At 37.6% G+C, this 12,567-nt stretch overlaps 2 protein-coding genes across 2 annotated transcripts; both read left to right on the forward strand.

Annotated features, from left to right (window-relative positions):
* Positions 1–592: 592 nt before the first annotated feature.
* LOC149388765 (uncharacterized) lies at positions 593–7,973 on the forward strand. Its single transcript, XM_089621706.1, has 9 exons — positions 593–876; positions 987–3,681; positions 4,067–4,208; positions 4,295–4,377; positions 4,457–4,713; positions 4,808–4,894; positions 5,728–5,827; positions 6,410–6,623; positions 6,697–7,973. Exons 2-9 carry the CDS (start codon positions 1,135–1,137, stop codon positions 7,563–7,565), a joined length of 4,299 nt encoding a protein of 1,432 aa, XP_089477832.1. The 5' UTR covers positions 593–876; positions 987–1,134; the 3' UTR covers positions 7,566–7,973.
* A 3,019-nt stretch (positions 7,974–10,992) lies between these two features.
* Positions 10,993–12,567, forward strand: LOC149388766 (small ribosomal subunit protein uS13z/uS13y/uS13x). Its single transcript, XM_089624022.1, has 4 exons — positions 10,993–11,069; positions 11,159–11,319; positions 11,944–12,132; positions 12,251–12,567. Exons 1-4 carry the CDS (start codon positions 11,067–11,069, stop codon positions 12,354–12,356), a joined length of 459 nt encoding a protein of 152 aa, XP_089480148.1. The 5' UTR covers positions 10,993–11,066; the 3' UTR covers positions 12,357–12,567.

The raw sequence follows: 12,567 nt of genomic DNA on the forward strand, positions 1-12,567 counted from the left end.
GACTCCCATTGACTTCCACCCACGTTTCATATCCTTTGGCAGCAAAAAAAAAAAAAAAAAGATAAAAACAAACAAAAAATCGAGCAAAGCAATTTATGTATGTTTATCCATTATTCTATATGCCTACGACAAAAGCAGATCGATACGAAGATGATCTATATAGACAAGAGTGAGAGATGACTACACCTAAACTTATCCACGTGTGGTACTAACAAAGTAACAATGTAGTCTAAAAAATTACAACTCAATACAATACATGTTTGATGCTGTTTTTTTATTTTTTTTTATTTTATTTTATTTTTTACAAAACCACATCAAATCAAACAAACCGGTCGGTAGGTGAAATTAAGTAGCGTACCGTCATTTTCACAACGCGAGTGTGGAATTTGTATCATATGGATTTTCGCCGAGGCACATAGCCCAAATGAGAGGGCTATTTTTCTTTGGAGAGTCAATAAATAAACATGTTTTTCGTCGAATGAATAATATTATAAAATTAATAATCAATTATGGAGGGAAATCGGAAATCGGAGGCCGTAATAAAAAATGGAAATTATATATTGCCTAAATTGACGATCCCGCCCACCCACCCTACTGCCTCGCACTGGCTTGCCTTTTCCATCTCTCTCTCTCTAAAATCTAAAGGACTCTATAATAAACCCCAAAAAATATATGTATATGTAATGAATTTCCTTTGATAAAAATCTCTAAAACCTTTACGTATTCGATATTCATTGCCGAACCAGACGCCTATCTTTCTCTTCTCCTTTCTTTCCCTAGCAAATAAAATCTTCCCCGATTTATTGCCGGAGATTCGGAAGCCTATTGCGATATCGATCGTGCGATCATGGAATTACGCCGGCTTCGATGCATTGCGTGAGTTTTATTGACATTCTTCTTTGATCTCTCTCTCGCGATTTCGCAGTTTCTTTAGGAGCTTTTGGTATTAATTTTTTTTATTGTTTTATTTTGGGGTTTTGTCATAGGTCATCTCTTTCCTGATTTTATGGCGTTGAAATTCATTGGAAATGCGAATAGGGGAGTGGCGATTCTCCGGGCTTAAGTTTTGGTTGGTGAGCGTGTTTTGATGCGAGACTTAATTTAAGGGTTAGGGTTTTTGCGAGGTTCCGAGAAATGAGAGAAGGTTTGAGATCTGGAAAGTTGGTTGCGAAGAGTGAGGATTGTGTGGTTACTAGGAAGAAAACTGTTGCTAAGGTGAAGCAAACAGCTGATGAAGAAGACCGAGCTGTTTCTGGTTCTGTGGGTGAGAAAGATTTGAACTTGGTCGTGCTTCCTGAGAAAAACAGCTCAGGGTTGAAAGATGAGAAGAAGAGCGATGGGTTGGAAGAGGGATTTGAAGGTGGCACTGAGGAAGAAGGAAGTCCAAAGGTCGGATCAGCTGATATTGTGAGGAAGAGGAAGTGTGTGGACGATGATGTGGAACGGACTGGAAATCGCGGCGATGGAGGGAAAAAGAAGGCGAAGAGAAGAGGTTCGAGTGATTTGAAGGTGATTCAGGTTTTCCGCAGAGTTCTCCGCTCGAGTGCTGCGAGATCCGAAGGGTGTGTTAAGACCAAGGGTGATGAAATTTTGGGGTTAACGGATAGAGATGGTGATGCAGAGCAGAAACAGGTTGTGGAGGCAAATGAGAAGTCTGATAGTTTGGTTAGTGGCGGCGGTGAGAGTACGGAGTTAAATCGAAAGCGTGGTAGACCACCTCTGGAGGATAATGGAGAGGGTAACATGAAGTTGGAGAAACCGGAGGTCAGTCTCGAGAGGCCGCTGAAAGTGGAAGAAGAGTATGATCTCTTGGAATTGGATGGTGAGTTGAGGAAGAAGAAGAAGGATGGGCGTGAGAGCCCTAGGAAAGAAGAGTGTGATCTCTCAAAATCGGATGGTGAATTGACGAAGAAGAAGAAGGATGGGCGTGGGAGGCCTCGAAAATGTCCAGTGATCGACGGAGCTGTGAAAGAAGACTGCGATCTCTTAAAATTTCATGGTGGGTTGGGGGAGAAGAAGAAGAAGAAGGATGGGCGTGGGAGGCCTCGGAAATATCCAGTGATCGACGGAGCTGTGAAAGAGGACTGCGATCTCTCAAAATTGGATGGTGGGTTGAGGAAGAAGAAGAAGGATGGGCGTGGGAGGCCTCGAAAGTATCCAGTGATCGACAGAGCTGTGAAAGAAGACTTTGATCTTTCAAAATTGGATGGTGGTTTGAGGAAGAAGAAGAAGGATGGGCGTGGGAGGCCTCGGAAATATCCATTGATCGATGGAGCTGGGAAACTTGAATTGGGGATACCACAAAGAACACAAGAAGGTAACAGAGATCACAAAGTTGAGAGGCGGGGAAGACCTCGAAAAGTGCAACAGAGCATTCGAGGGATTAGGTTTGGGAGAGCGTGTAAAGTGGAAAATAAAGTGTTGAAATCATTGACGTCTGATGGTAGGCCGAAGAATAAGCTTAAATCTTATAATGCTAGTCACCCAAAGAGCACCGAGTACTCCAATGAAGATAATGTAAACAAAGGCGATGCGGATCAGAAAGTTGAGAGGGTGTTGAAGTTGCGAGACGATGATGAGGTGGGTCTGGGGACCAGAGATAATGCATCCGCGTCAGAAAATATGTGCACGATTATGGATACACTCAGACTTAAGAATAAGAGGAAGGGCATTTCCGGGAAATGCTTGGATTCAGAAAAAGGAGAAGGGGAACAAGCAAAGAGTGAGCTAAAACAGTCTGTAAGAGATAAGTTAGTAAAAATACTTCTGAGCGCAGGCTGGTCTATTCAACTCAGGCCTAGGCAAAACAAAGAGTACTTGGACTCTGTGTATGTTAGTTTAAGCGGACGTACACACTGGTCGGTCACTCTGGCTTACAGAATGCTTAAACAGCATTACGAAAATGGTACAGGCGAGTCTTCGTATTACAAAACCGGGTTCCAATTTACCTCGTTACCGGATAATGAAATAGAGGTCTTAAAAAAGGTCATGGGCAAGAGGAGATCAAGAAAAAAGACACCGAACACAATGGAGGATGACGAGTCTGAAAATACGGCGAGATCAATGAATAAGAAAAGGCAGAAACAGAAACTGCTTGGGAAGCCGAAGAGAGGGAGACCTTTTCTTAGTGAGCAAGGAAAGTCTGCTTCAAACCGTGATCGTTCCCAGAAGAAAATGCAAAACGATAAACGGCGTACTCTTTTGGTTCGTAAGGCTATGGAAGAGGCCGATTCGGTTGTGGGTGGCTATACCCCTTACACTGGGAAAAGAACCGTGCTTGCCTGGATGATTGATTTGGGAACCGTGTCTCTGAATTCTAAAGTGCATTACGTCAACCAGAGAACTACGGGCGTGTCGCTTGAAGGCAGAATCACTAGAGATGGCATTCTTTGCGATTGCTGTACTCAGACAGTGACACTTTCGGAGTTTGAGATTCATTCGGGAAGTGAACTCCGCGAACCGTTTAAAAACATATGTCTAGAGTCTGGAATTACCTTGTCACAGTGTCTGTTAGATTCGTGGAATATGCAGCCGGAAACTGATCGTCAAGGGTTTCATCAAATAGATATCGACGGCGATGACCCAAATGATGACACATGTGGTATCTGTGGAGACGGTGGAGACTTGATTTGCTGCGATGGCTGTCCATCGACATTCCATCAATCTTGCCTGGATATACAAGTATAGACATCTCACTCTCTTTTTTTCTTTAACATTAATGAATGTTTTTACATGCTTCTTGCTATATATGTATGGTTTCTCATCATATTATACTCGCTGAAGTTACACAAAGCAAATGAACTATTTATGTTTTAGTTGCATTCTATCTAAGTCTTATGCGGTTAAAGTAGTGTGAATCTAGTTTATGGTTGCAGAAAAATATGTCTCTCTTATTTAAACAGTTATTGACAATGTTATTGGAAAATCCTTATAAGCTGTCATGCATTACTTCGGGATTAAAAAAAAATGACAAAACTCGGATTTCTAATTCACTTGGTAGACATACCTATTGCATGATAATTTCTAGTAGCATAGGAGATCATTTTATTTTCTTTGTGTTCTCCAGAAATTTCCTTCTGGTCGTTGGCATTGTGCATATTGTTCATGCAAATTTTGCAAGATGGTCGGTGGACATGAATGTCGAGAGCATGATAATGATGACTTGGCTGCGTCACAGCTGTATACATGCCAATTGTGTGAGAAAAAATGTACGGTCTCTACGTCAATGACATTTGATTTGATCACTACTGCTCAAACATGTATATTTTATGACTGGTGTTTTATTCTGTTTCAGATCATCCATTATGTAGTAGTGTAAATGTTTCTGTAGATATTTATTCTAATGGTTCGTCCTTCTGTGGAAAGAAATGCGAAGAGGTATTTTTTTCACAGTTTCTGTATATAGTTAGTCTATTTTCCCCGCTTTTCAATGATTTTGAATATTTTGTTCTGTCAGCTATATGAGAAAATGAAGAAACTCCTTGGGATAAAGCATGATTTGGAAGAAGGGTTTTCATGTACTCTCATTCGTCGCTCTGATGTTGGTTCAAGTACTTCTGTTTCTGATGAATCTCAGAAATACGATGTAGCGAAGCAAATTGAAAGCAATTCCAAGCTAGCTGTTGCACTATTGGTAATGGATGAATGCTTCTTGCCTATGGTTGATAACAGAAGTGGAATCAATCTGATCCGTAATATCGTCTACAATTTCGGGTGGGTGAACTTTCTTTGAAACAATTCTATTTCTGAATGTCGAATTAACGACCTTTATTTTATTTTTTTAAAAATTTATTTGTGCTCCTTACAGGTCTAATTTCGAACGACTGAATTACAGTGGTTTTCTCACTGTTATTTTACAGAGAGGTGATGAGGTTGTCTGTGCAGCTACGATTCGGTACGTGATGATATTATTTTTTTTATGCCTTCGTCGTTGACTGAAATTATGTTCCCTTAGTTGTCCGTTAATGAGGTGCAAAACCTTTGGTTTTTGTGTTCCCAATAGTTAGATTAGATCAGAAGTGTCTTCCTTAATCTTCTGCAAAAATCCATGCACATAGATGTATAGGTGAACACACGAATGCATGTATATGTTCATGTTCACATCACATACACTAGAAAGTAGAAACTCACATATATCACAAAAGAAACAGGGAAGCAAAGACTATTTGAAATATAGCTCCTGTAAACTGTAGTCTGTTTCTTTGGGAATTGGTAAAAACAAATATAATTGTGTAAATGTTTCTTTCTCTGAACACGAAGTTAATCTATTTTTACGAAAAAATATGATCTAGTAAACCAAGTATAAAAATCAGCAATTCATGGTAATGTTTGCTGTGACTAATTTTCTTTTGGGATTACTTTATTTCAATGTGTTAAACAGCCAGATCAGTTGGTGTAGATATTTAATTGTAGAAAGTTTGTGTAGCTATAGATTATTGAGAAATTGCCCCATTTGCCACCAATTTCATAACATCTCCCCACTTTCCACCAAGAGACTAATTTGGCCCAAAATGCTACCGATATGTCAACAATGTTGACATCTCATAGTGAAGGGCAAAAATAGATGTCATAAAACTATGAAGCGCACAAATTATAATATCTCCCTCCTTTAATATTTCTTGCTGGACCTTGGGATTGTAATCTTTTTTCTCCATTTACTGTTGGTAGCCGAGGAATCCATGGCATATTTCCACCATCTTAATTTAATGTTATAACTTTGTCAAACAGCATCCATGGATATGAATTAGCAGAAATGCCATTCATTGGGACCCGCTATATTTATCGACGCCAAGGAATGTGCCGCAGGCTTCTGAATGCAATTGAAACTGTATGTTCTCAGAAAACTCTCTTATTTGCTTTTGCTTGAATCTCAACCTGTGTTTGAAAAATTGCTGATGTTATATATCAAGTTTCAAGTTCACAATTTAAAGGGGGTTAATGTTTTATATCTACAAATGAAAGTAAATGTATAGCCAACTAAATCAATTCAAACTCACTTGCAACTCATGCTGGTAGAAAGAGCAGGGATAATAGTTGGAACATGCAGAACTACTTGATTCAAGTACATAATGCCATTGAATCTAGAGGATATGAATGATGCACGTTCCGAGATGATAAGTTTGAACTGGAACTTCCTAAGCAGCTCTCGAAATGAGTGACCTCGATGTGATATTAATATAACTCCAAAGCATTTCGTGTTCGTTATATAATTACTCTCGTGATTGTTCAAACTGTATCTTGAACCAAGAATTAGATATTACATATTATTAGGCAGACAATTCAAAATCCGTGCTAAAAATGCTTGATGTAACTGTTCTTTGTGATATCTTGGTTTCTGTAGCCGTTGATGGATTTCCATTCATCATTTCAACGCAGAGTCTGATTTCAGGTTTTTGTATTTCTTGAACAGATCCTATATTCACTGGGCGTTGAGAGATTGGTCATACCTGCCATCTCTGAACTTGAACAAACATGGACTTCTGTATTTGGTTTCATGCCTCTTGAAGTGTCAATGAAGGAAACAATAAAAGATATGAATGTGTTGGTCTTCCCGGGTGTACAGATGCTCCAGAAACCAGTACTGAAGTCTCACACTCCAGAAAAAAATCTAATTGTGCGCAAAGGTAATCGTTTGATCTTTGTTTTTTGCCTTTTATTGTTTGGCAAATTTATAAACATTATGTTCCTATTTAATAGGTCCAATGCCCACTGATCTCAAGGAGCAACACGAGGAAGAAATCATATTTGAGGACGCTGTTTCAGACTTCCCTATCGAAGCAGTTGAACCCAGTTTGTCGCTTTCCAATGGCTCCTCGAATAACGCCGATAAAACCAGTTTGGTTGATCTTAACATGGCCGATCATAATCTGGGTGATGATGGTGAAACGATTGTGAAACCTGAGCATATAGTTTGCAGTTCTCCAAAACAGCGTGAAGATATCACGATTCATCAGAAGGCTAGTTTCGGGTCAGCCATGGCATTGGGCATCAGATCCAATGAGTATCGTATCTATGATTACGAAGTCACTGAAAATGGGGGACCACTTCGCTGTGCTTCCGGAAATGATGGTGATGGTAATGGAAAAGCAAAGGATCACGTTGTTGTTACAGACTACCCTTCTAACGGAGTCAGAAATTCCGAAACTCCAAAAAAAGCTGGTTCGTATGAGTCCGAAGTTTCTTTTGAGAAGATGGTTTGCCATGATTCAGTTGCTCAAAGCACGGTGGTGCCACATCATCTAGGAGCTCGTGAAATTCATAGCGACCGTTCAATGACTGTACAGACATCTCTATCGCTGGGGGGTATATATTCGACTTCCGAAAACTGTTCCAAGGATTCATCATCGTATCATCTGGTCCGACGTCCGATCTCAGAAGAAAAATCAGAAGACGTTGGTCGTAGAATCAATGGTGGTGAGACCCATGATGAACCTGTGTCTGGCCCGGTTGAGTCCAACGCTGATGATCCTTCTCGCGAGGCGTATCTAGAGAGAAACGGTCACTGCGAATCCAAGGAGGTTATGTCGGATTCTCTTGGGGTGGTTTTGGAAACCCTCCACGATTGAGCTGTCACTTTCTCACGGCGAGCATTGAGTTCATCGGGACTGCTCTCGGGCTTAGATTTTGGTTCCGCTTCTTTGACTGTTAAAAAACCAGATATTGAACGTGGCCAACTGATAATTATCTTTTCCTTTTCTTTTATTTTTCACTAGATTTGAGAAAATAGTTTTTGCAGCCTCGAGTTTAGAGCAGAAGAATTGACGGTTTTTTTGTTTTTGTTTTTTAGTTTTTTGTGTTCGTGTAAGTATCGAGGGGAAAGATGGTGTATGGCTATTGTTTAGCTCATGTAATTGCTTTTTAACTGTTAACTGTGTTTTGTAGCTTTAGCCAAAGTGGAAACAAACTGGGTTGCTTTTTACGGCGTTCCCAGTTTGTCGCACTGTAAATATATGATCATTCATCGTCGACTACAATTATTTTCTCTTTGAATGTCAAAAGTTTTTAATTGAGGACTGAGCGCGCTAATGGCTGAGATGCAGATGAGACTGCTCACTTGTATATCAGCCATCAGCGCTGAGAACTATCTTTTTTTTTTTTTCTTTTTATTCTGTTTGTAAATCATGTTCGATTGAGCCATTAGCGCGCTCAGTCCTCGATTAAAAATTATTTGTCATGATTACATGATATATTAGCAGTGCAAGTGTAAATGGTATTGTTGATCAAAATTATATAATTTAGTATAAATCCTAAAAAAACATGCTTTTCTACAGCCCATGGATCTTGAACTCAGAATCTCTCAAACGAGTTATGTGTGAGATTTCTACTAAACCAAATAAGTTACCACGCTGGTTGATAAATATTTAACTAATGAAATATTATGGGAATGTAGAGATAGAGAAGCGAGAAAGCATTTCAAGAGGTTGTACTTTACAAAATTTTGGAAATAAAAAATGGAGCTAGTGAATTAAACTAGATTTTACAAAAGTTGTACAAGTCCGGCTTTAGATTTTAATAGCAATTGTTGCTATTAAATCCCCTCAAGAATTTATTTGTATAAGATTTAAAGCTGCATTTATTGCTATTAAATGCCACAAACAATGACTCTGAATACCTTTCGAACATCCTAAAATATTCCATTGTTCCTATTTGACACAATGACCTGATGTTGCATCTCCACAATTGCTTTTTTTTTTTTTTTTTTTTTTAAATAGTGTCTAGAAGTAAACTCACTAGACTCTGAATCATTAACACCAAAGGCGGGTGGATAAATATGTTCGTTTGCATCCACTCCATAAGCTGAAAAGAGCGTGTCTTTCTAGTAATTCGTAAGAAAAATTTTCGTCGATGATAATTACAAGACGAAGATACTTTCATCAATTTTTTCATGCGCTAAAAGACATAGAAAAATAACTAAAACTTCAAACAAAACCTGAGTTAGTGACATATAAGTAACGCCAACTAGGTTTAATTTGGGTTTCCAAAATGCAATGATGTAAATATGGATTTCAAAATTTTTTGTTTTTAATATTTTATATATTGTAGATGAAGAATCCGAGACTTACCTTTATAGCTTGGGGCAGTAGATGCAGATTTGGGATGAAAATTTACCACAAAAAACCGGCAGTAATTTCCATATTTTGATCCAGCACGGTTATCGGAAGAAGCGAACAAACACTATTGTTATCTTCATAAAAATAGCTGGCGAGAGGTACTGTTCTCTTGATCGGAAAAAGCTGACGAGAATTACTGTGATGCTGGTCGAAAAAAGCTGACAAAATGTTTTGGGACATAAATAAAGAGAGCAATGACGGATGAGTAGAAGACAAATGAAGGTGGAGTGAAGAAGAAGATGAAATGTTGTGTAAACTTGAGAATGGGTGGGATGAGAGGAAAAAGTGGTACCGTTGCAAAGAGAGAAACTTTGGGGGTTTCTTAAGGTGGTAGAAGTTGTAAATAGGAGTTTATAACAATGTTAAATTGGTAAATTTTGTTGATCTCTCTTTTGACTGCATTTCTCTCTCATTTGAATACTTTTAGATGTGTCATTTTTCAAAAAAGAACGTAATGTGGAAACACCTCATATTTTAATCCTAGAATTGGAAATTCCTAAATTTAAGCGGACGGTTCAAATAAAATGAATAAATGATATTTTTGGTCTCTCATCTTTGACTACTTTAACAAGTTGGATCCCGAATGAAAAAAACTGCTTTATTCGTCCTTTATGATAGTCATTTTTTCACTTTCAGTCATTCTGTAATTTTTTTCCCGTGGATTGTAATATGTGGGGATTGATTTTGGTATTGTTGTTGTAAAGATAAGAGATTTAAACTCTTTTGCGTCGATAATTATGGTGGTGGTGGTGTTGTTGTAGTTGAGAGAGATTGAGAGATAGAGAGAGAGAGAGAGAGAGAGAGAGAGAGTATATTTATTTTTTCATAATAATTAGGAAGCATAATAGTTAAGGGTATTATGATAATTTGCTTTTGGGAAAATAACACATTTATACCCTGTGTTTTAGTGAAATGTCGAGTTTAACTTTTGGTTATCAAAAATGTCAAGATCATACCCTCTGTTTAACTAAAATGACGAAATTATACCCTGAAACGGATAACAGTGTCACAAATCTTCTTTTTATTGACTTTTCATTGACGTTGACTATAATATTTATATGTAAACACTAATTATCTTTATTCATTCGCGTCATATATGTAATTTATTTAAAAACCAAAAAATACACAACAGTCTCTTAATCGTGAAAAACGCAAAAAGAGGCAAAATGGTAAAAATTGACAGTTGATAGTCATCAAAATTACACATTCGAACATGGAATCCATGATTCAGAGTTGCAATTCGAACACAGAATGAAGTCATCTCTTGGGAGATATGAATTTTATTATTTAATTTCAATTTAAGGTTATTTTTATTTCAAACTTGAAAATTTGAAAGTTAGGATACTGTTTTGGATTTGATTATGTTTTTCTTATATAAGAGTTAATATTAATGAAAATGAGATTTGTGACACTATTATCCGTTTCAGGGTATAATTTCGTCATTTTAGTTAAACAGAAGGTATGATCTCGAAATTTTTGAAAACCAAAGGTTAAAGTCGACATTTCACTAAAACACAAGGTATAAATGTGTTATTTTCCATTTCCTTTTTTTATTTTGTTCTACACATAAGAATTGCAATTTTGACAACAATGCTAACAGAAGGATCGAGCGTGAAAATGCGTTGATTATAAGGGATCGAAATGGCAGATTTTTTCGTTGAAGGTTCAACTTTTAAAGTGACAATAGTAGTTGAGAGGTCAAAAAATGTCATTTATTGAAATAAAATTAACTCTAAAAATCTGTAAAAATAACCCATGAATGATCTAGATCGGTTAACAAGCCCATTTTTAGCCTGGCCCAAAAAGAAAAACTGAAGATTTCTCTCGGCCCAAAAACCCACAAATGCCCAATGATATAAAGTGAACAAGCTAGGGCTCTCTTAGCTAAAAAAAAGAAAAAAAGAAAAAAAAAATACAGGGCTTCTGCTCCGCGCCATCGTCCAGAAACCCTAAATCATGGTGAGTTTCATATTATCGCATCGCTAATACTTCCTCTGCTTGAAATTGATTCTTAACTGCTTGGAACTCCGTGTTTGATGTTTTGACAGTCTCTGGTTGCGAATGAAGATTTTCAACATATTCTTCGTGTTCTGAACACGAACGTCGATGGAAAGCAGAAGATTATGTTTGCTTTGACCTCTATCAAAGGTATTGGTCGTCGTTTCGCCAACATTGTTTGCAAGAAAGCCGATGTCGACATGAACAAGAGGTCAGCTTTATTTCTATGCATTCCTTTGTTTTGATGTGTTATACAATTTTATATAAGTTGTGTGACCGAGTTACTTTCGTATTTCTAAAGCTTATTCTGGTTGAAATTCACGGGGTGTAGAATTAATTTTGATCCTCGTTTAGTTTGCAAAGAAAATTGCCGAGTTTAGCGTATATTTCATTTGAACTAAAAAGTTTGAGTCCTACCATTTGGATAGGGATTACGATCTGTTTTGTTGTTGGAATAAGTAAAAAAAATCCTATTTTTTTGTTCTTAAAAGTATAATTTATTGTTATAATCAGTTTTACATTTTACTAAGGCGGTATTTAATGAATCAAAGGATCTTGTGTTATGATTTGTAAACTAAAAATATTGGTTTGCCCTCGAATATGATCGCTGAAATGTAAATTTTCCCGACAATGAGTGTCTGGAAGTATATGACTACATGCTGTGATTTTGTAGCTGAGGTCGTATATGATTTTTTTCTATAAGGGCTTGATAAACAGGACTATCTGCTTTGATAATCTAAACATTGTCATGAGAAATTTTCATTTGTTTTACGTAAAATTAATGATTAAGCAGTCATTCTCTTGTGCTATATTTATTTGTGCATTTATTCTGTAGAGCTGGAGAGATCTCAGCTGCAGAGCTTGAGACCCTCATGACAATTGTTGCGAACCCTCGCCAGTTCAAGATCCCCGACTGGTTTCTGAACAGGAAGAAAGATTACAAGGACGGGAAATACTCTCAAGTTGTTTCCAACGCCTTGGACATGAAGCTGAGAGATGATCTTGAGCGGTTGAAGAAAATCAGGTTTGCTTGCTTGCTTCTTTTTTTTTCATATTTTCATTGTCCTTACCATATAACCTTTGAAAAAAAAAACCATATTTGTTTAAAAGTTCAGCGTCTCATGCCAATTTATTTTCCACAGGAACCACCGTGGGCTCCGTCACTACTGGGGTCTCCGTGTTCGTGGACAGCACACCAAGACCACCGGTCGCAGGGGTAAGACTGTTGGTGTCTCCAAGAAGCGATGATTTAATCGTTTTACGATTCAGTTTCCTATGGCCGGTTTTGTCTTGAAGTTGAGGTTCTGTTAGTTCTACATCAGCTTTTACATATATGCTTTTGAGATTGAATATTTCTTTTCCCTTGAATCAGAATATCCCATTTAGGGCTGTTGAGTTTCTCTATCTATGAATTTTGTTGAAGTAAATTGAGAATGCCATGAATTGTTTAAACGTCTTA

The sequence above is a fragment of the Urtica dioica genome, chromosome 8, assembly GCF_054948205.1.
Source record: "Urtica dioica subsp. dioica isolate 48M chromosome 8, U.dioica_male_clone48M_v1_H2, whole genome shotgun sequence".
Classification (NCBI taxonomy): Eukaryota; Viridiplantae; Streptophyta; class Magnoliopsida; order Rosales; family Urticaceae; genus Urtica; species Urtica dioica.